A 24,473-nucleotide genomic window follows, 5' to 3' on the forward strand; every position below is an offset into this window, starting at 1 on the left:
CTAGCCCTTTGAGTCACTGGTTTCAAGATAAAGCTTCAGGTATTCTTCACTAAGCAACAGGGCAGCAGTTCCTTTAGCGCAGTAGTCCAGGAAAGTGGAAGTCCTTGTAGCAACACAGCAGTCCTTCCTAAGAAAGTATCCAAAAGTCCAAAAGTGTATAGAAGTGGTGGCGTCTGAGCTCCTTCTTTCATACCCTAGTGCCCTGATTCTGGAAGGTGGGAGCATTTTCTAGACTGTGGCTTTGAAGTGCATGGATTTTCCTGCCTCCCTGGCTCCAAGCTGTCTGATGTGGCAATAGAGGTGTGTTAGGGCCTTTGTGTAAAGGCAGAACACAGGCTATTTAGGTGTAAGTGGGGCTGTACATAGCTCTGCCCTCCCATCCTGCCAGCGGGTAGCCTGATCAGGTACACCTAATCCTTGTGTTGTATGATTGTCTAGGAGGAATACACAGAGTATAACTATCAGTCACAAATATGCACAAAAGGGATAAGGGCAGAAAAATCTCTTCCAATTTGAAAATTACACATATAATATGAAAAGAGGCAACTCAAATGCTATCCTATGGGAGACATAGGCCTTGCAGTAGTAAAAAACGAATTTAGGAGTTTTTCATTATCAGGACATGTAAAAATTAAAAGTATGTATTCTCGGCTGTCCATGGCCTACCCTAGGGGTGACATAAATGAAAAAGGAAGGTTTGGGACAGGCAGAAGTTTTATTTTGCCAGGTCAAAATTGCAGTTCAAACTGCAATAGCAGGCCTGAATTTGTTTAAATGGGTACTTGAGTGGGAGGCACAATCAGTGCCGCTTTAAAAGGGACTTACAAGTAAATTAAACATGTCTATTGGGTATAAGCTAATTCTACAATGTTTTTAGGAGAGATAACAAGCCCTTCAGTACTGGTTAGCAGTGGTAAGGTACACAGAGTCCTACGGTCAACAAAAATGAATTCAGCAAAAAATAGGAGGAGGAAGATGGAAAGGTTTGGGGATGACCCTGCAGAGAGGGCCATATCCATCAATTGGCATCTGGAATGTCTAGCTTATGAGGTTTATTAGGAAGAGGAGAACCACTCCGGGTAGGACTCGCCCTTCTCCCCCTTTACAAATGACTCCATCATCTGACATACCTGATCTGTTAAAAACATTGTGTGCTGGGGTGGAGGTAGAGAAAACCAGCAAATCCTCCATACAATTACAGCTGAGTTTTTTTAATGTTTGTTTACACCGATTTCTGTGAACATTATATTTATGTGAAACACTGCACATGTTTGATTTGTGCTGGCTGTTGGGTTCAGTAGTTTCCATGAATGGAAGGCTATTGAGAAACACCACTAGTCAGGCATACTTCAGACAGACTGCTTCCCTTTAACAAATAGACATATTAATACTCACAGGTTCTACCACAACAACAGAAACCTTTCCCCAACTCAATCACGAGCTGTGCATAGAGCCCATGTGGTACAGCAAATGACAGATTATTTACATATAAGCCTTGCTTCTTCCTTAATGCAAACTCAGGGGTGCCCACTTGAGCATGATATCTGGCATTTAGAGTCCTGGTAATAGACCTATGGTTGCAGACACATAACAACATTGTTTGCCCAAATCCGTTTCGAACAGATCTCAAATACATTTTTATCCCATCCAGGAAAAGACAAAATAGAGATCTTCAGTAGAAAAAGAAAGATCACAGGAGTTTCGGTTCCTGGTGCCCAGACTTAATCAAACACTCCTTTTTTGTTAAAAGTTACAGGGGTGCCTTTGACCATAGTTTCATCCACCCACATGAATAATGATTGGAACATGCTTATGATTTAGAATGTGTTCCATAGATTTCACAGGTGCAGGTCGAACTGTGCTCTAGCATTTTGGCTATTACACATTGTAGAGTTTCACTCTGCGGAATTCTGCTAAGTTACAACTCTGTGAGATTCCGCGACCAGGTGGAAAGAGGCACGTTGCACTGCTCACGCTGTGATTTAGTGATGTGAGCTTGTTCAGTTTTAATGGCACAATGTGGCAGGCCAGAGGGCACAGCTTCTTGAGTTGGTTTTGCTCCTGTTTGAGTAGATTTTTTACTAGAGTGGCAGCTATCTGACCGCGAATGGTCTTGACCTCCTGCATTAGAGAAATATCACCAGCTGCCCTCCTAGGAACTGAAAAAGGTGCTGGGGAATGCCAACTCTCGCTCACCAAATTATCATATTCGAGCCGTGAGCACAAAAAACCACCATGTTGTGGTTGGTGCTCTATAGTTTGTAACTCCGTGTTAGAAAGTAACACAGAGTGGCCACATTTCTGCAAATTTCACCAGCAGAGCAGAATAGATCTCCCGCCCCTTTAAAATATTTGTGCAGCAAAATTGAGTTTGTGCACATGTAGTTCTTGCACCTGCCAGGTAGTGGCAAATGTCCATTAAAAATTGCAACTGTCCTATCTTCTTAATCCAATGCCTATATTTTCGGTTCCAGCTCCAACAAATATATGTCTTCGAGTGGCCTAGGGAGTTATCAGTGTCGGATATGACTTAAGAGGTAAAGGGCAGATATTGAGCATGGTGAGCAATTTTTGAGTCTTGTGGTCACTTCTGAGTATCTTACAATTGGCCACAAATACACAAATTAACGGCAATATTTATTTTTACATTAAGCAATTAAATTATCTCTGTTAATCATCAACAAAGGGAAATTCAGTGTTCCTGGAGGGAAGTAGCCGTGGCTGGTTTTCAATATAACCATGCCTGCATAAAGAATTTATGTTGATATCCAGAAAAGAAGGCATCAATTGCACCCTCATATCCTACTTGAACATACAGTACTAGGTGAAGAATAAATACCCATTTGCATGCGGAATCCCCCAGGCAAATGAGGGAAACCTCAATTCTATTTACATTTAGAGAACCTTCAGTTGGATATTCAAAATAAACGCGTAGGATGCATTGCTCCTTTTACAATGATAAGGAGAACCGGGGGGTTCACAGACAGCGTTTGCTGGAGGTTTGTGAATGTAGCACAACTTCTGTAACATGGGCCTTGTGTGGTTGCTTGCAGTGACATAACATATGCATTGAAGTGAATACTGAAAAACAGCCCCTTTTACTGAAAAAACGATTTTATAATCACCTGTCAAAGATGATCTTCACAGAATGTCCAGGTCTTGCTTCAATAACCCATTCACAGTTCAGGGAGTCCTTGTAGTATCCTGGCCATCCTGGCGGTAAAATAATTCCACTTGCTGCTGTCAAATGACTACCACATGGAGCTGGAAAAGAAATTTGTATGCATCATTATTGGAACAGTCCTCTATATATGTACATGTGTCTTGCTTAGTTATTTTAGTTGCTGCCTTCATTTTGCAGTATAATAACCCTACTATGCAGCACACTGTGATTTTAGCTGTTTTATCTACAATATTTAATGGGCATCTAAATTGCAAATCAAACTTAGATCAAAATGATAACGTCATTGGCCAAAGTTTTCAGAATATTAATCATGTGCACTTTTAATGCTTTCAAACGGCCCCACTATAATAGGTCGATATCAAAAACCCAAGAAATAAATTATCTTAAATGATTTATGCCAACATATTGCTAAGTTTCTCTACTCACAGAGCATCATTCCTTAACATATAACACAGAGCATACATTGGAAGATTGAATACCAATTGCCAATGACATGTTTTATTTGCTTGACAGTCACATGTGATGGATGATCGACCTAAGACCAAAGATACCTGTGATATGTTACTAATGTACACCATTAGGCTATGGCCATTATCGTGCCAAGGCTGGGTGTGATAATGGCCTAGATGCCCATATAATGACACCCATGTACATTATTATGCCAGGAAGGACACCATTATATTAGGGATGGCCACATTTAGGTCAGTAAAACTCATAAGATGTCAATGATGGTGGCCAGAATGCCACATGTTGATTGTGAATCCAAAAATATGTAAAAGATGAGCATTAATATACCACGAATAGGCACAATTGTGCCATAGATGAACCCTGTATGATGGAGAGCAACAAATACTTTTTGTGGCAGTTGGCACCATTCATAGCTTGCTGGACGCAATGCTGTCATGGAGGAATGCAATGCCAGACACACACATAAATATGTACACTTACGTACATGCACACAGGCACACATAAACAAAATACACACAATAAACATGCACAGACCAGACCCCTCTCTCTGAAAGAAGTGATACCCTTAGTTGTCTTAGCTCTGTATCCAGCCTGCTAGAAATTGGGTTTCCGGGTGGCAGAGTTATCCATCATGTCCATGCAGGAACCACAATCCTAGTCAGGGTGAGTCAGCTATGCACCATAAATTAAACTGTGCACGCTCTCTTGTAGCTTGGCACAGAGCAGGCAGGCACACCTCAAAAGGCAAGGTGTAAAGCATTTGTGCAACACTTCAATCAGTAACACAGTGAAAACACCCCCAAAATACTCCACACCAGTTTAGAAAAATAGATTATAACTTTATAAATAAAACACAACCAATATGACAAAAATCCAAAATGTAGAAGCGAGATAAGAATGAAAAGAGAATACAAGTGTTAATAGCGATTAGAAGCAATAAGTGATTTTGTGGGTTATCTGGGTGAACTGGACATGGGCAAGGTCAAGAGTTCAGGCCGACTGCAATGGAGAGCAGGTTGGATAAAGGAGCCCCACGAGGTCTGCTGCACACAGTACCTTGATCATGGTTGCAGCATCAAATATGCGAGGTGCAGCTGAGCGTTGCGTCCTTGTTGATCCAGCAGTCAAGGTGATGCATCAATTTTCTCCATGCAATGGTGGCGATGGGCTGGTTCTGAAGATGAAGCACCAAAGCTGAGATGTGTTGGTTGTGAAGCCGATGCCCTGCGTTTCACCTTCCATTCTGCTTCACGTACCAGAGGATGTGCCGGCTCCATTGGAGCAAGCACCTGGATACACTTTCAATGGACCAGGCACAGGAGCATAAGGTGAGACTGTGAAATCCCGAGTCTCAAAACGGGAGGCAAGCCAGCATGTAATTGGAGAAAAGTTTGGGCTCAAGCAAGAGTCCAGGTGTTCCTCTATTCCTGTATGAAGCCACCGGACAGCGTTAATTGATGGCTCTAATTTTTCAAATGTCATTTCTGACTTGTACCTATCAGTTTGTGAAGCGTTATGACCGTATACAAGAAAGTGCCTACCTCCTTTAGGTGTGCACCCCCAAAGGTTAAAAGCCTTCCTGCCAAAAGTTTTTTCCTAAAACCACTGTTTTCTTTTGGTGTCTATCTATACATTGTTTGTTACGCAACATTTCTTAATAGCTGTCATCTCTGCTTGCATACATTTTTGGGGTATGGGCAGTCAGACCAATAACATAAGCAGATAGCAATGTTGGTACCAGTAAGCCTTTTCATATCAGGGAGATCTTGTGAGGTTTGTATGATTTGATTATAGTGGTCATTCGGGTAAAACAAAAACGGAATTGCAGCAAGGAAGCAGCCCAATTTTACTCTACCATTTGTTAGATTCTTTCTCCTTAGCATTCCATTTTAATTCACTCATGCATAGGAGGTAATCCCTGAGCACAGTATGCTTATAAGTGACAGGAGAGAGGGTTCAATCCCCATTATTCCAATTTGCTTCATAGTTGATCACTTAAGCCCTGGACAATGACTGTTGAACATGCAAAAAATGCCACTTACAGCAGTATTTGTTTACCCAGCTATATTTAATACAAGTAATGTGCAAATACGAAGCACTGGTCAAAGGTCAAGATCCCCAGTAGGCTCTCTTTTTCCACACCAGTTATAAATGATTTTGAGTATAATTTGCAGTCTTTAATCAGCTAGGCTTATGGGTCTGGTTACTTACAGATTACTCTTGCAGCCCTTCTTGTCTGTAGGACTAATGATGCAATTCGACCATGACGAAGAGCAAGACTGACATAATGTAATCTCAATGAGACATCCTGCCAGTATGGATGCCCAACATTTGGGCAGATGTTTGGTCTCTGTGTGGTCATGGAATTGAAATTTTCATCTGTGATTTTCCTCAGCTATTTTCCTCTCTCCTCCCACTTGTTTCTGCTTATTGTTTTTGTTATTGTGCATTTATTAGTATAGCGTCATTTTGCGTTATTCTGTGATTCACTGCTTATGTTTTCTGCTTTGGAAATGTCTGTGAATAAGTTTATCACATTGTTGCCTGATATATTTGCCTCCAGTCAGTTCATTGGGGCACTTAGCCCTTCACTTATTTATATCCAGAGTATATTCAAGTCTTTCTCCTCTTCAATTATTGCCAGGGGGTTAGGCGCTGGCACAAATTCACAAAAAGTGATTGTTAGACCTGGCATCTTTGGCGTGGCTACCCCTGACTTTTTGCCTCTACCTCCTGTATTTTTGATGCTATGCTGGATTTCGATTTTGCTGGTTTAGATGCTTTGGGCACTTTGCCACTGCTGATCAGTGTCAAAGTGCAAGTGCTCCCTTGGTAAATTGTTGTATTGATTGGTTATCCATGATTGGTATATTTGTTTCACCTGTTAGCCCCTAGTAAAGTGCACTGCGTGTGCCAGGGCTGGTGATTCAAATGCTACTAGTGGGCTGCAGCACTGATTGTGCCACCCACAGGAGTAGCGCTAAAATGATGTCTTAGGCCTGCTTGCAGTGCCTATGTGCAGTCCAGGACTGCCATGTCGACCTGGCCAGTGCACCCACTGACCAGGCCTTATCCTTCCCTTTCTGTACATGTAAGGCATCCCTATGGTGGCCCTAGGTACCCCCCTGGGCTGGGTGCAGTGTAACTGAAAGGTAGGGCATGTACTGAGGTGTGTAACATGCCCTGGTAGTGAATTACAGCCATTTTCGTTTTTCACTGCTGAGAGGCTATCTTGCCCATAGGATAGAATGGGGAAGGCTGTTTACATGCCTATCTTCCCATAAGGGCAAGATAGAAAATCCAAGTTTGGTATCTCTGTGTTCAGAATTTAATTATACATCTTTTTAGCAAGATGGTTTTTAAATTCACTGTGTGAGAATAGCACTTTTTAGAAAGTAGCTATTCTCCTGTTTAACCTTCCTGTGTGCCTGTGTGCTGGTTGGCTGAAGGGTGTCATGTGATGGGCCAGGTGGCTCCAGGAGCCTGGATGAGTCAGCAGCAGGGTGAATAGAGAGATCTGCTTTAGATGGGTGGGAGGAGTAGTCCCTGGGTTTGAATAGGGCTGTCCCTGCCAAACACAAAGCTGGCTCCACCCCCTGCTGGCCAGGCTGAGGACTCTGCCTCTGCTGGCACAAAGAAGGCTCCACCTCCTGCTGAGCGTCTAACGACCCTGCCCCTCACTCTGAAAGGAACCAGGTGCTCCAGAGCAGAGCACACCCAGGAACCGGTTTGAGCAGGGGAATCCCCCCACTGGAACAAAGAGAGACAAAGACTTGGAGGGGTATAAGAAGAGGAGCCCAGACACCTAAAACTTTAGATCACTTTGGAACTAAGAAGAAACCTCTGCCAAGGAGAAAGCTGAAAAGGACTGAAGAGGAGAAGACTGCCTGCTTGCTGTTTTTGCTTTGCTGCCAAGGAGAGGGGAAGGACTTTGCTGTGTCCCCTTCTTTTGATTCTGATCTCCAAGGGCCTGAGAAGAGCTGGCTCCCTGTTAAGAAGTCCCAGGAACAAAAGGACTTCACCACCAGCTCCCCTGGAACTCTGCTGAGAGAGTTCTGACCTGCCTTGGAGTGCTTGCCCAGTCTTGGGGCCTCAGGAGGTCGTTTTGCTGTGTTTGGGAGCTGGGAAGCAGAAGCGTGAACAAGAGTGACTGGTACCCAACGCATCATCCGATTGCGTGTCGCAAGACGAGAGTGCGAGGAAAATTTCATCGCGGCACCATCGCAACACGCAGGGTCCCCGCATCGCCGAGTGCGTCGAGCATCGTCCCGGTGCGAGAAGATTCCTGACGCTGCGAGGGTCGTCGCAGAACCAGTTTGCGGGCCGCACCACTGCCGGTGCGTGAAAAGTCTCCAATCGCTGCGTGCGTCGACGCAGAGTCCCGTTCCGTGGCGCATCGAGAGATGCGGCGCTGGAAGGCAACGCTGCGCCACGCATCGCACCACATCGAAGAGTGTCGCATCGAACCTGTGCGTGAAGCTTCCCCCTAAGAAACCTACGCAACGAAGGCCAAAGTCATCGCATCCTCCCCTTACAGATCGGAGCCGGCGCATCCACCTCTGCTGCGTGAAGCAGGGCTGCTGCAAAGCCTCCCCAGGATCTCAGTAGTATCGCATCGCCTTTGCAAGCTTCCTTGTTATAGCTTTTGGGAACCTTATCGCAACTACAGGTACTGTTGGGCACGAAAGTGTCGCATTTTGTGCATTGAGAGTCGCATTGTGCAGGACACTGACTTTTACATCCTGGAGTACTTTCTGCAAACTCTTGAACTATCTTTAAAGTAACCTTTTGAATTATATGTTGGTTTGTCTGTAGTACTTGGTCTTGTGAAGTTTTTAGTAAAGATACATTATTTTTCTAAAACTGGTGTGGAGTAGATCTGTGGTGTTTTCACTGTGTTACTGTGAGTGTTGGTACAAATACTTTACACATTGCCTTTGATAGCCTAGAATGCTCAGGCCAAGCTACCTAGAGGGTGAGCAGGGGTTATCTTAACAGTGTATCCCCCTTTCCCTGACTAGAAGCAAGGGTCCCTACTTGGACAGTGGAACCTACCCTGCCAACTAGAGACCCCCAGATCTAACATTGGTGGTCAGCGGTGAGGATTGAACTTGTATTTGTACTTGACCCACAGTAATTGGTGTACATCACTAGGAGTGCAGACCAATAGACAACCACATACTGTATTATTTTTGATTCTATTTTTGAGTAACTCTTCAAGAGCATCATGTCTCAAGTGGCAACAAGTGAGAGGGCAGAATTGGAGTTTTCCATTGCGGATTTATATTCATACAAAGTTGAAGATCTCAAGCAATTCTGCAAAGACCGTGGTTGCTCTTTTAAACGCGGAGCTAGAAAGGATGTGCTACAAAGAGTCTTGAAGGCCTGGTGGGAGGCCCAAGAGGAAAGTGATGCAAATGAAGAGGATGGTTTTGTTCCCCAAGATCTGCCTGTGGGCAGACCGGTCTCAAGGGCTGGCAGCTCCCATTCCAGTAGGGGGCTCACTCCAGAGGAGTTGGAGGAGAATCAAAGGGTGAGAAACCATGAATTGGAAATTATGAAAATGAAGATGAAGCAATCAGAAGTAGACAAGGCGGCGGAGGAGAGCAAGAATGCCCGTGCCTTGGAGGAGAAGAAATTGCTTCTGACTCATGAAGTGAGCATGAGAGAACTGGACATCAAGGCCAAGCAGGTGGAGTCCGGTTCAAATGGTGGCAGCGCACAGCCAGTGCAGGGGGGTAAAGTATATATCCCCAAAGATTTAGTACAGAATTACAATAGGAGTGAAGATATCTATGCCTGGTTTACATCGTATGAGATAGCATTAAGAATGAATGGTGTGCCTGAACAGCATTGGGGGGCGGGCCTGTGGAAACATTTTGAGGCTTCTGGGAGGAGTGCTCTAGAGCCCTTAGAATTAGCAGGTGCCATGACCTATCCCAATATGAAGGAGGCCCTATGTCTCAGGTATGGACTTACTCCAGAGCAGTATAGACTGCAGTTTAGAAATTCCAAGAAGAAAGAGTCTGAGACTTGGATGGAGTGTGTGAATCTGTACTCGCGGGCACTGGAAGGTTGGATGAAGGGCAGCAAGGTAACTGATTATAAGGGGTTGTTACATTTAATTAGTTGGGAGCACTTGAGTAGTCTATGTGTTCCAGAGCTGCGCCAGCATCTTTTAGATAGCAAGTTGACGGACCCCATTGAGCTTGCTAAGGAGGCGGACCGCTGGACCAGTACCAGGGTCCACAGAGGAATTGTGGGTACCATTGCCAAAGGTGGGCAGGGTCCCCAGCAGAAGAGTGGGGGGGACAAGGGTAACCAAAAGGAGTTCTAACAAGGGCCCCAAAATAGTTCCCAGGGTAACCAGTCCCAGCCTACCAAGTCAAAACCCAAACCAACCTGGCCCCCTAAGGGCAGGTCGGATAACAAGGGTCCCATTAAGTGTTATCACTGTCAGGAATTGGGTCACAAGTCTCCTGTGTGTCCCAAGAAATCCCAGGCACCCACTGGTGCTCCAACACCGGGTATAGCTAGTGTAGCTTTTGGGGGGGATTTAATTTCTAGTGATTTGGAGGGTTTAGCAGTTATGTCCCTTGTCTCTTTAGGAGACACAGAGATGGTCCAGGAAACCCCTGTCCCTGATAACACTAAGAAGTACAGGCAGTGGGTGACCATCAATGGGAGGAGGGTGGAGGTTCTCAGGGACACTGGAGCCAGTGTTACTACGGTCAGGTGTCAGTGGGTCCCTGAGGAGCTGATCATTCCAGACGTACTTCACCCAGTAGTGTCAGCTGACAACTCTGTGCGCCTTTGCAAGGTAGCACATGTTCCCTTTGAGTGGGGGGGGGTCTCAGGTCCTCTCAAAGTTGCTGTGAGTCCATCCATGCCAGTAGACTGTCTGCTAGGTAATGACCTGGAGAGTTCCCCGGGGAAGGAGGTGGAACGCCAGGCTCATTTGGAGATGTTGGGTTTGCCTGAGTGGGTCTGTGTGACCACCCGGTCCATGGCAGCCGGACAGGGTTGTGAAGCAGACCTGGAGCCTGAAACAGTGGCCCAGGTCCCTGCCAGAAAGAGGAAGGGCAAGGGGCGTGGTGCGTCCACCCCCGCTGTTCCCACGGTCCAGGAAGGAGCAGAACCTACGGGGATGCCCTGGAGCCTACAGGGGAACAGGTCGCTGAGCTGGGAGACATACCTGAGCTGACCCATTGGCAGCAAGAGGGTGGTCCCTCCAGAGAGGAGTTCTGCCGTGCGCAGAAGACATGCCCTACTCTTGAAGGTCTGCGGCACCAGGCTGCAGACCAGGCAGCAGGTGCTGATCCAAAGAACTTTTTTCTCTACTGGGAGAATGACTTGTTGTACAGTGAGCCTAGGTTTGCTGAGCCCAGTGGATCACGTACCCTGGTGGTACCCGCAGGGTTCAGAGACTTCCTACTGGGTCTGGCTCATGACGTGCCGCTTGCAGGACATCTCGGGCAGGACAAGACCCGACAAAGGCTTGCCACCCACTTTTACTGGCCCGGGATGAAGACGGACGTCGCTTCCTTTTGTAAATCATGCCAGACTTGCCAGGCAAGTGGCAAGGCTGGAGGAAAATGCAAAGGCCCTCTCCAGCCTTTTCCTGTAGTGAGCACCCCTTTCGAGCGGGTGGGGATAGATATTGTGGGGCCACTGGACCCCAGGACCGCCTTAGGCAACAGGTTCATCCTGGTCCTGGTGGATCATGCCACCCGGTACCCGGAGGCTATCCCTCTCAGGACAACCACAGCCCCGGTGGTGGGCCGTGCGTTGATGGGGATCTTTTCCCGTGTGGGTTTCCCCAAAGAGGTGGTATCTGACCGGGGTACCAACTTCATCTCCAGGTATATGAAGTCTCTGTGGGAGGAGTGTGGGGTAACTTATAAGTTCACCACTCCTTACCACCCTCAAGGAAATGGGTTGGTTGAAAGGTTCAACCGGACCCTGAAAGGCATGATCATGGGGCTGACAGAGCCCATGAGACGGAAGTGGGACGTCTTTTTGCCATGCCTATTATTTGCCTACAGGGAGGTACCACAAAAGTCTCTAGGGTTCAGTCCCTTTGAGCTTTTGTACGGGCACCCTGTTACAGGACCTCTCAGTCTGGTGAAGGAGGGTTGGGAGAAATCCCCGGGGAAAACCCCTCAGGATGTGTTCAGCTATGTGCTGGCCATCCGCAACCAGACACAGCGCTTCTGGGCCCTCGCTCAGGCGAACCTGGAAGCCAGCCAGGATGAGATGAAGAGGTGGCATGACCAGCATACCACTCTGATGGAATTTCAACCTGGGCAGATGGTGTGGGTGATGGCGCCAGTGGATCCTTGCGCGCTCCAGGACAAGTGGACTGGGCCATATGAGGTGGTGGAGCGCAAGAGTGAGGTGACCTACCTGGTCAACTTGCGATCTCCCAGGAACCCCATGAGGGTCCTACACGTGAACCGCCTCAAACCCCATTTTGAGAGGTCTGAAATAACAATGCTACTTGCTACAGATGCAGGGATGGAGGAGGATAGCGATCCTCTTCCTGACCTCCTGGCAGCTAAGGAGCAAGATGGGTCAGTGGATGGAGTGGTCCTCTCGCCCACCCTGACCCCAGAACAGCAGAGGGACTGTCGCCATGTGTTGGGTCAGTTTGCATCTCTGTTCTCCCTGACCCCGGGTATTACCAACTGGTGTGTCCATGACGTGGACACGGGAGATAGCATGCCTGTGAAACAGAAGTTTTACCGGGTGGCTGACAAGGTCAGGGCCAGCATCAAGAAGGAGGTTTCTAAGATATTGGAGCTAGGGGTGATTGAGCCCTCCAGCAGCCCCTGGGCTAGCCCAGTGGTACTTGTACCGAAAGCTGCTGCGCCAGGTGCCACTCCAGAACTTAGGTTTTGTGTGGACTACCGTGGGCTCAATGCGGTCACGAAGACTGACGCACACCCCATCCCCAGAGCTGATGAGCTCGTGGATCGGTTGGGAGTTGCCAACTACCTCAGTACGTTTGACTTAACTTCTGGGTACTGGCAGATTGCCTTAACTGATGGGGCCAAGGAGAGGTCTGCGTTTTCAACTCCAGAGGGGCACTTCCAGTTCCGTGTCATGCCCTTTGGGTTGAAGAACGCCCCTGCCACATTCCAGAGACTGGTCAACCAGGTACTGTCCGGGCTGGAGCAATTCAGCGCCGCATATCTGGATGACATTGCTGTGTTCAGCTCCACTTGGGAAGAACACTTGCAACACCTCTGCGCAGTGTTGAAGGCTCTGCATAGTGCAGGCCTCACTATCAAGGCCAGTAAGTGCCAGATAGGGCAGGGTTCGGTGGTGTATTTGGGACACCAGGTAGGAAGCGGCCAGGTGGCGCCCCTACAAGCCAAGATAGATACCATCCGGGCTTGGGAACCCCCCTAAACCCAGACAGCGGTGAGAGCCTTCTTAGGACTCACCGGGTACTATCGCCGTTTTGTCAAGGGGTATGGCACCATTGTTGCTCCCTTGACAGAACTAACTTCCAAGAAGTTACCGAAGAAAGTGATTTGGACCAGTGCCTGCCAAGAAGCTTTTGAGGCCCTGAAGGAGGCCATGTGTACAGCACCTGTACTCAAGGCGCCTGACTTCTCCAAGGAGTTCATAGTGCAGACAGACGCTTCTGAGCATGGAGTGGGAGCGGTGCTCTCACAACTAAATGATGAGGACTTGGACCAACCTGTAGCTTTCATTAGTAGGAGGCTACTTCCCAGGGAACAGAGGTGGAGTGCGATTGAAAGGGAAGCTTTTGCTGTGGTCTGGGCGCTGAAGAAGCTGAGGCCCTACTTGTTTGGGACTCACTTCCGGGTTCAGAAGGACCACAGGCCCCTCAGATGGTTGATGCAGATGAGGGGTGAGAATCCTAAGCTGTTGAGGTGGTCCATTTCCCTACAGGGGATGGACTTTATGGTGGAACACCGCCCCGGTACAGAACACGCCAACGCTGATGGTCTGTCCAGGTTTTTCCGCCTTAGCGATGAGAACTCCCAAGAGGGTGGGTAGTTCTCCCCACTTTCAGCTGGAGGGGACACGTGTTAGACCTGGCATCTTTGGCGTGGCTACCCCTGACTTTTTGCCTCTACCTCCTGTTTTTTTGATGCTATGCTGGATTTCGATTTTGCTGGTTTAGATGCTTTGGGCACTTTGCCACTGCTGATCAGTGTCAAAGTGCAAGTGCTCCCTTGGTAAATTGTTGTATTGATGGGTTATCCATGATTGGGATATTTGTTTCACCTGTTAGCCCCTAGTAAAGTGCACTGCGTGTGCCAGGGCTGGTGATTCAAATGCTACTAGTGGGCTGCAGCACTGATTGTGCCACCCACAGGAGTAGCGCTAAAATGATGTCTTAGGCCTGCTTGCAGTGCCTATGTGCAGTCCAGGACTGCCATGTCGACCTGGCCAGTGCACCCACTGACCAGGCCTTATCCTTCCCTTTCTGTACATGTAAGGCATCCCTATGGTGGCCCTAGGTACCCCCCTGGGCTGGGTGCAGTGTAACTGAAAGGTAGGGCATGTACTGAGGTGTGTAACATGCCCTGGTAGTGAATTACAGCCATTTTCGTTTTTCACTGCTGAGAGGCTATCTTGCCCATAGGATAGAATGGGGAAGGCTGTTTACATGCCTATCTTCCCATAAGGGCAAGATAGAAAATCCAAGTTTGGTATCTCTGTGTTCAGAATTTAATTATACATCTTTTTAGCAAGATGGTTTTTAAATTCACTGTGTGAGAATAGCACTTTTTAGAAAGTAGCTATTCTCCTGTTTAACCTTCCTGTGTGCCTGTGTGCTGGTTGGCTGAAGGGTGTCATGTGATGGGCCAGGTGGCTCCAGGAGCCTGGATGAGTCAGCAGCAGGGTGAATAGAGAGATCTGCTTTAGATGGGTGGGAGGAGTAGTCCCTGGGTTTGAATAGGGCTGTCCCTGCCAAACACAAAGCTGGCTCCACCCCCTGCTGGCCAGGCTGAGGACTCTGCCTCTGCTGGCACAAAGAAGGCTCCACCTCCTGCTGAGCGTCTAACGACCCTGCCCCTCACTCTGAAAGGAACCAGGTGCTCCAGAGCAGAGCACACCCAGGAACCGGTTTGAGCAGGGGAATCCCCCCACTGGAACAAAGAGAGACAAAGACTTGGAGGGGTATAAGAAGAGGACCCCAGACACCTAAAACTTTAGATCACTTTGGAACTAAGAAGAAACCTCTGCCAAGGAGAAAGCTGAAAAGGACTGAAGAGGAGAAGACTGCCTGCTTGCTGTTTTTGCTTTGCTGCCAAGGAGAGGGGAAGGACTTTGCTGTGTCCCCTTCTTTTGATTCTGATCTCCAAGGGCCTGAGAAGAGCTGGCTCCCTGTTAAGAAGTTCCAGGAACAAAAGGACTTCACCACCAGCTCCCCTGGAACTCTGCTGAGAGAGTTCTGACCTGCCTTGGAGTGCTTGCCCAGTCTTGGGGCCTCAGGAGGTCGTTTTGCTGTGTTTGGGAGCTGGGAAGCAGAAGCGTGAACAAGAGTGACTGGTACCCAACGCATCATCCGATTGCGTGTCGCAAGACGAGAGTGCGAGGAAAATTTCATCGCGGCACCATCGCAACACGCAGGGTCCCCGCATCGCCGAGTGCGTCGAGCATCGTCCCGGTGCGAGAAGATTCCTGACGCTGCGAGGGTCGTCGCAGAACCAGTTTGCGGGCCGCACCACTGCCGGTGCGTGAAAAGTCTCCAATCGCTGCGTGCGTCGACGCAGAGTCCCGTTCCGTGGCGCATCGAGAGTTGCGGCGCCGGAAGGCAACGCTGCGCCACGCATCGCACCACATCGAAGAGTGTCGCATCGAACCTGTGCGTGAAGCTTCCCCCTAAGAAACCTACGCAACGAAGGCCAAAGTCATCGCATCCTCCCCTTACAGATCGGAGCCGGCGCATCCACCTCTGCTGCGTGAAGCAGGGCTGCTGCAAAGCCTCCCCAGGATCTCAGGAGTATCGCATCGCCTTTGCAAGCTTCCTTGTTATAGCTTTTGGGAACCTTATCGCAACTACAGGTACTGTTGGGCACGAAAGTGTCGCATTTTGTGCATTGAGAGTCGCATTGTGCAGGACACTGACTTTTACATCCTGGAGTACTTTCTGCAAACTCTTGAACTATCTTTAAAGTAACCTTTTGAATTATATGTTGGTTTGTCTGTAGTATTTGGTCTTGTGAAGTTTTTAGTAAAGATACATTATTTTTCTAAAACTGGTGTGGAGTAAATCTGTGGTGTTTTCACTGTGTTACTGTGAGTGTTGGTACAAATACTTTACACATTGCCTTTGATAGCCTAGACTGCTCAGGCCAAGCTACCTAGAGGGTGAGCAGGGGTTATCTTAACAGTGTATCCCCCTTTCCCTGACTAGAAGCAAGGGTCCCTACTTGGACAGTGGAACCTACCCTGCCAACTAGAGACCCCCAGATCTAACAGTGATTCAAAGTGTTGGTTTGAAAAAACAATAGGATCATTAGTTGCAAAGGATGTGAGTCCTTCGCAAATAGTAAGACTGTAATTGTCTTTTTACAATGAACCAATTACCCCATTGTAGCACTTGACTCCCTCAAGGTAATAAAACAGAGCAGTCTAAGGCCCTCTCAAGGGAGATGGTGAATGCCAGTGACCAAAGTCCGCTGGTACGCAACCACAAATCTCATTAAATGACTTTCTAGTCAGTTCTTTTTCTTTTAAAAAGGAAAAGTACCTATATTACACATACTGCTGAATACTAAACATTAAAATACTAATATGTATATATTAGAAAGATGGAAATAACTTTTGCAACACCTTCTAATCACTTTTCACCACCAGTGGGTCCTGAACGCTATAACCACAATCCCCTCCACCTATACCAAATGCAACATCACAATATCGGGGGTGTAATTATCAATATGGCAGGCCTGCTGGCTTTGCTAAGGTCTCACCACATTTGTAAAAGCCGCAAGTGTCATAATTCAACACTGCATCACTATTAAAGTCAATGAGGACAATAACCATATTCCAAAGCTAATGGTAAACATTGAATTGTACATCAATTATCAAACAGCGTTTTAAAGTGAAAAGGTGTGCCACAGATTTCCTTTTACTAATTTTGAACTGCTACTGCATTGACAGGACCAACTAGAAGGAGACCCTGCAGAACTAGCTCAAGAACAAAAGCTTTAGGAGTGTTTAAAATCAATGTAAACTTCACCCAGGGTCATAATTGTAAGACCCTAGAATGCCCAGGCTGACTTTTTTTTAGAACAATCTGGCAGAGCTGCTGCACCTCCTGCAAGCCTCCAAACAAACGCCACTAATATTTAGCAGTGTCCCTGTCCCCTCTAGGGAAACCACAGTAGCAGATAGGTAGATTTTCAGCCCCCTTCAGGGGCTCTATTGAGCACTCTTTTATTTGCAGCTCTGCTGCTGTGTTTCTTCTCTTGATTGTGTTCTTGTGCCACAGTCTTTGCTTTTATTTGTGTGCCGGGCTTTAAGGGTCTGTGACAGCCTTTCAATGTGGCACTGAAACTGGCACTGTTTCCTTCTGCTACCGACATGGCAGCAGCAGTCTTTCTTCTTGGTTCCAGTCCGGAGCAAGAGCAATGCAGTTTACCCTGTCTGCGCTCATCGCAGGTAAAGAAGGAAAAGCCATACCTCCACCAGATATAGACATGGGCACTGAGAATGCATCCAGCCTAGGGAGCTCCAGGGCATAGTGCTCCAGGATCTAAATTGTTTGTGAGATGCCCCCCCCCCCCCAAGGATGAGAACTGGGCAAATGGGAGGGGTCGAACTACACCCTCTCCAATCAGGAAGTAAGTAACTAAAGATGCTCTGACCCCTGAGCCTTTTCCAACCAGGTAATTTTCAGGAAATTAGACAGAAAGTCATGTGTTTGTGTTTTGAATTTCCTATGCCCTGGGTGTGCAAACTTACCAAGCACATTACTCTGGTCCTTTTGGAACAATTTCATCAATGTTTTTCTCCTGGTAGCCACCAGGAACATTCCATTTATTCAGGCCTCCTGGCCGCGAAAGACATTTTCTGAGGGGAGCTGGGTTTTTAAGGGTTCTCAGTGTCACCCCTGTCCTCTATGTGGCTCCTGGTGCTCTTTCCTTGCTGTGGGGGGCATCTTGTGCAGCCTCTCATCAGCCTGCCATTAAACCACCCTCACTGCCCCACTCCCAGGACCCAGAGCCTCATGATTTCCTAAAGGGCACCTGTGGGTCAGTGGAGTCTGGAAACAGTCCACAGATGTTTCCTGTTAAACAATCCAGGGAACTCTGCTGGTCCATTTCCCCAACTGTTCCTCAGGGGCATATGAGGGCCAGTGCCACTGGCCCTAGACAGACCCATTCTAGCCCTGGGGATCAGCTGGATTCAAAGTTCATCTTTGCAGGGCTTCTCCTTACAGCTACGAATTGTATTGCCTTTGCTGCTCCCAAATTCACTGTCTCTCCCTTGTGTAGGGGCTCTTTAGATGGGATGGAAAGTTAGAGAAGTCAGGGACTCCATGCCAATCCCAGGATGTCACATCGTCCCTCCTTCCTGCTCCCAGTCCTCCTGCACAGCATTCTTGAGCAAACCAACATGGTGACTTCAAATTTTCTATAAAAAGAGCTTCCCTGAGAAGCTCAGCTTTGTCCTTTGACGATACAGCTGATTGATCCTGTCCCACCTATTCTTCAAAGGCGAGCCTCTCCTGTGGAGGCTTCAGAGGTCTGGCTTTACATTTTTTTCAGTAGGCCTTGGCTGTCCCACCCCCGTTGCAGTGTAACAAGGTAATTAACAGATGCAGATTTCCTAACCAGCCCTTCATTTCTCAGGAACTGGGTCTAGTACTTGTAGCATGTTAGGTTACTGGTTGAAGAAGGATAAAACCCTGCTCAAGCTCAAGCAGTAACCACAGTCTCTCAGGGTGAGACACAAGCATACCCTAAATTAACGTGTAATTAATCTTCTGAGAACTTGGCACGATGGCAGTCAGGCTTAACTTAGACCCAATGAGTAAAGTATGTATGCATCACTACAAACAGTAATAAAGTGAAAACACAACTTAAGAAAACCCCACACTAATTTAGAAATATAGAGAAACATTTACTAAATGATTTGAGACCAAAACAACAAAGTCCAATCAGTACAATCCGAGATATGCAATTTCAAAGTTTTAAATCAAAATAGAGCCTAGAAGATCAAAGTGTCAAATGTGGCTATCTGGTCATGCCTGACTGGGCAAAGTCATTAGTTCACACTGCCCATGATGGAGCATGGGCCAGATGATGGTGCCAAGGTAGGGCCGCTGAACAAAGTACCTTAAATACTGACAGACCACCTTCAGGCTCACTTTCAAGGGACCAGGACCAGGGCAGCACAACCTAGGGGGTAGAATCACAGTACACCGGTCCAGGTGCTGGGGTCAAGGTGGCTGAAGCCTTTTGTGTCCCTTAAGCTCTGATCAGGAGGCCAGCCAACTAGCCAGAGCAGTCCCTCTGATGGTCCTGGGATCAAGATGCAGGTCCAGTCCTTTCCCTCAAGCAGCAGGACTGCAGAGCAACAGAATAGAAGTCCTTCTTGCCGAGCAGCAGAGCAGTACTTCTGCATCTTCCACAGGTCCAAAGGTGTACTGAAGAGTTGGGTTTGAGGGTCCATCATTTATATTTGGGACTCACTTAAAAGTAGTGGAAAGTTCTCGAGATTTCCACCCTCAGAGGCCTTTGGAATTTCCTGCATTCCTGGACTAGCCCCAGCTTGTCTGCGGTCACAAATGACTAGACTCAAACCCGTTGTGCTCTCAGGAAGAGCTTTTATGATGTGCAAGTATTTTAGGTGACCGCAACTACCCCCATCAAGTCATAGATGGCACATCCTGCCAAAACCTATTCCCTTTCTGTTACTATCTGGGAGCAATACACAATGACCAACTGCCAGCTACACCTTGTCATGGGCACCAAATGTTTAGGACACGACAATGCCAAATTCCTAAAAGTAGCACTTTCAGAATTCTGACTTAAAATCCAACTTTACCATTACATTAAGGAGGATTTTAAATTACAAAATCTTTAGACACCAAACTCAACATTGTTACTTGCTCCAATTGAAAATTAACACTTATTAAGTGCAATAAGGTAACCCTCTGTTATCCTCGACATGCCTAGCAGTAGTGAAAAATGAATGCGAGAGTTTTCACTGCCAGGATATGCAAAAGTTAAACGTATATGTCCCACTTTTAAACTACATGGCACCCGGCCCTGTGGGCTGCATAGAGCCTACCCTAGGGTACAAAGGATGCTTTAGACAAAGCAAAAGATTTACTTTGCCAGGTTGAATTGGCAGTATAAACTGCACACACAGGCGGCAGGTCTGAGATATATACAAAGGACTAAGTAAGTGGGTTGGCATAATCAGTGCTTCAGGCCCACTAGTAGAATTAAATTTACAGGCCCTGTGTATATGAAGTAACACTTTAATAGGGGCTTACAAGTAAATTAAATGTGCCAATTGGGTGTAAGAAAAATGTATTGAGTTCAAAGGAGAGAGCACACCCACTTTAGCAATGGGTAGCAGTGGTAAAGTCCTAATGCCAACAAAAACCAGATCAGTAAAAATGATGGCGTAAAGCAAAAATTTGGGGGGGGTAAGACCGCCCTAAGGCTAACAGGTCTAACAGCACTGTTAATTATCCTATTGTCTTGGAAGGCCTTTGATCACTCCGGTGGGAGCAGAATAAGGAACTTGGCACAGTAGCGGGTGCCAAGGCTTGGAATCCAATTCTGAGCTGAGCCAGGGAAACATAAGAAAGCTTAATGTGTCATAACTTGTCTATGTGAGCTGCTAGGGACTGTAAATTAAGACTTGTCTGCAAGTATATCTGCACATTGGTACTTTGCAGGATCGTTTAGGCCTAAGCAGCACAAAACAGTACTTCGGGGTAATTTTCACCTATAATGTGTACACAGTGTAAGCACCAAAAAGCTTCAGTATAAATACCAACCTACATTATAATGCCTAACCCAGGTCAGCACCAATCCCTGAAAAGTACTCTTCGTGACACGCTACCTGTATGCAGATACCAGGCTATGCAAGATGGTAGTCTCATGCACACAGTCTTTACATTAGCACACATGCGCGCGTTCATGAGTAGCCTGGACAGATCCTCATATCCTAGCTGCACATCAGTGGTCCTATGTTAATAAACAGACACTGGCAGGTAACATGCTTTGTTCAATTACCATGAATTTACTGTGGGAGAGACTCGGGTAGTGAGACTCACTTACAGTAAAAGTTCAAAAACCAGTTTGTCAAAAGCAAAAAATGCTGGGAGAATAAATGGATGGAACCTATTTGCTACAGTTTGCTATTTTCCTTGCAGAGCAAAACTTTATTGATGACGGAAGGTTGAGTAAAAGTAACGTAACACAAAGTAGTGCTTTGCTCTACTTTGCATTACTTTGTCAATGGCATGTCCTGTGGGCGGCACATGGGCATTCCCAGGCTACCACCCATTGTTTTAATGCCAGTTACATAAACTAAAATTGGAATCCCAGGATTTACACACAAAAAATAACACCTTCTAGAAGAAGACGTCCACTTGGAGAAATGCTTTATTTCTCCAAACCTTTACATGTTGCTGCACTGTACAGCACGCATATAATGTTTAAGAAGATTTTACAAATATCATAACATAGTATTTTGTGTTTGAAGGGTATTCTTCCAGTACAGAACCCATGCCAAACATTACACATACAATGTGTGCAGGGAACTACGCAACCTGTTTAAGAGCCAACAGAGAGGATCATAGCAGCAGCACCAGATCTTTGTGAAAGCCTGAATGAATTATATTTGAGCAAGTTTAATGCAAGTTAGTAAACTTAAAATTTTACAGGTATTTGATTAACATATATGTTTGTCAATCTCATTTATCTATTGTTGAAGGTGTTTTGGTCCTTAACACTCAGTTTTGTTACATCAATAAGTCTGCTACTGTATGTAGCCTGTCAACCAATATACTGTTCAGGGTGGGCTGGTCAAATCTATATATTAATCAAAACTGGTAGTTCTCCACTTAGATATGTGCCCTCAAATTCCACAGCCCTACCGAATTATTTGCACTGATAAATGCTCTTTGTACTATTTGAATGATATATTTAAAATGTAATTGACATTTTCATGAACATATTTGTCTTTTCCACTTGCATTGTCTAGTTCAGTGGTTCATCACCAGTGGTCTTCAGACCCCCACAGGGTTCACAGTAAAGGTGGGTGACACCCGCATAATTCCGTGTAGCATAATTACATGAAATTACCCAAAAATATCATGATATTACGCAGACTTACATGAGATGGCATCCAAAATGGATATGAGGATTCATTTTGCACTGAGAAATAGTGCTACATGCAAGTGAACATGAGTAGTGAGCAGCCAGTCGTACTTGCAAAATGAGTGCTTGGGGCAGGATTTCTCCCTGTTGAAAATGGGGTCTCTAGTTGGCAGTGTTTTGCATTCACTGTCAGGGTAAGGGAGTCACACAGTTAAGATAACCCCTGCTCAACCCCATGGTAGCTTGGCACGAGCAGTCAGGCTTAGCTCAGAGGCAATGTGTACAGGATTTGTACACACACACACACATAGTAACACAGTGAACACACTACAAAAGGAGTCCACACCGGTTTAGAAAACTAGCTGATATTTATCTGAATAAAACAAGGCAAAAATGACAAAATCCAACATACACAAGTCAAAATATCACTTTTAAATGGTTAAGCAAGTTTAGTCTATAGAAAGCGATGGATGCATTAGTTTGACCACAAAGAAATCTTAGATGCATAAAATATCAAAGATGAAACAGGTGCATGGGAGGTGAAGCACCGGAAAAGCAAAGCGATGCATCATTCCTTACTTCACAGGGGAGGTGGTGTCTTGGTTCCTTACTGCAAGGGGAAGCGATGTGTCGGTTTCTTACTGCTAGGCAGGTAAGGTGATGAGCCTGTTCCTTACTGTCAGGTGAGGTGATGCATCGGTTTCTTACTAGAAGGAGAGGTGCAACTTCGATCTCTGGACCCTTGGCCTCGGTTCCTCATTGCGGATTCGATGAGGTATCGGAGTCGAAGGATGATGCATTGAGAATCCAGACACACGGTGTCGATGCGACAGAGGTGAAGCAGGTCCTGCATCGATTTTCCTGCCTCAAAACTGGTGCAGCATCGATTCTGCAGTTGCCAACTAGGAGCTGCATCGAAGCGGATGTCATGGACATCGGTGAAACGGTGCTCGGAACTCACACTGCAGTGATTTTTCTGATGCCCTTTGAGGCGAGCTGGGCACTGCAGTGAAAGCTATGGTTGATGTGCCAATCGGGAACCACGCTTTGGTGCAGGTAGCGTTGATGTATCGATCTTGTGCAGCAATGCATCAAGAAAGCAGGCGATGGGGAGTCTATGCATGGATTTTCTCTTTAGATCACCGAATTCCACTTCCAAGGGCCCAGGAATTGGATTTGGCACCACTTGGCAAGTCAGGACTCTCAGAGAGGGGAGGGCAGGCACTAATAGGTGAAGTCTTTGATGACCCTGTTAAGAAGCAAGCATGCACAAGCCCTTGGATAACCTTGGAAGCAGGATGTAGAGAGCAAAGTCCACTCCGTTTACTCCCAGGATAGAAGCAGCAAGCAGCAGGCCAATACGACAAAGCAACAGGCAGTGTGGCAGTCCCTCCTTCAGCATCCAGCTCTTATTCCTGGCAGACTGTTCACAGTCCAGAAGTGTTCTAATTTTGGAGTGGCAGTGGTCCAGCTTCAAAGGAAAGTTTTTGTAGTGCGCAAGACCCTGCCTTACCTGACTCAAGACACACTACAGGGGGGTGGAAACAGCTTTGTGTGAGGACAGGCACAGCATTATTCAGGTGTCAGTGACAACTCCCCCCGCCACTCTAGCTCAGGAAGGCCCATTGGTCTACTGATGGCCCATCAGTGTATGCAAGGCACACATCATCTACCTTTGTTTGACTGTCTAAAGTGAATGTCCAAGAGCCCAAATGTTAGCCAGCCCAGATGTGTTTTTTACGGACAGGCAGAGGCACAGAATGCCTAAGCATGAAAATGCCCACTTTCTAAAAGTGCCATTTTCAAACACGCAATTTAAAATCAACTTCAGCAAAAAAGGTATTTTTAAATTGTGAGATCAGAGACACAAAACTCCAAATCTCTATCTGCTCTCATTGGGAAATTTCACTTAAAAGATATTTCAAGGCAATCCCCATGTTACTCTTTGGGAGAGACATGCCTTGCAATAGTGAAAAACAAGATTAGCAGTATTTTACTATTAGGACATGCAAAACACACTAGTACATGTCCTACCTTTTAGACACACTGCACCCTTCTGATGGGACTGCCTCGGGTCTACCTTAGGGGTGAGTTACATGTAGCTAAGGGGACGGTTTAGGACTGGCAAGTTAATGTACTTGCCAGGCCAAAACGGCAGTTTAAAACTGCACTCACAGACACTGCAGTGGCAGGCCTGAGATATGTTTGCAGGTATACTCACGTGGGCCGCACAATCAGGGCTACAGGCGCACTAGTAGCATTTGTTTCACAGGCCCTGGGCACACCTGGTGCACTTTATTAGGGGATTACTAGTAAATTAAGTATGCCAACCATGGATAAAACAATCACCAATACAATTTAGGAAGTACTTGCACTTTAGCACTGGCCAGCAGTTGTAAAGTGCCCAGAGGCTTAAAAGAAACAAAAAAAGGTCCGAAAAATAGGAGGAAGAAGGTAAAATATTTGGGGATAACCTTGCAAAAAGG

General features: G+C 46.5%; 1 protein-coding gene across 1 annotated transcript in view; it reads right to left on the reverse strand.

Moving 5' to 3' along the window:
* Nucleotides 1-24,473, reverse strand: part of CSMD1 (CUB and Sushi multiple domains 1) — a 2,626,220-nt gene that overhangs the window by 1,805,138 nt on the left and 796,609 nt on the right. Inside the window, exon 10 of the mRNA XM_085610820.1 lies at nt 3,126-3,264. Coding sequence (XP_085466946.1) covers nt 3,126-3,264 — 139 coding nt within the window. The remainder of the gene's footprint in view (nt 1-3,125; nt 3,265-24,473) is intronic.

The sequence above is a fragment of the Triturus cristatus genome, chromosome 6, assembly GCF_964204655.1.
Source record: "Triturus cristatus chromosome 6, aTriCri1.1, whole genome shotgun sequence".
Classification (NCBI taxonomy): Eukaryota; Metazoa; Chordata; class Amphibia; order Caudata; family Salamandridae; genus Triturus; species Triturus cristatus.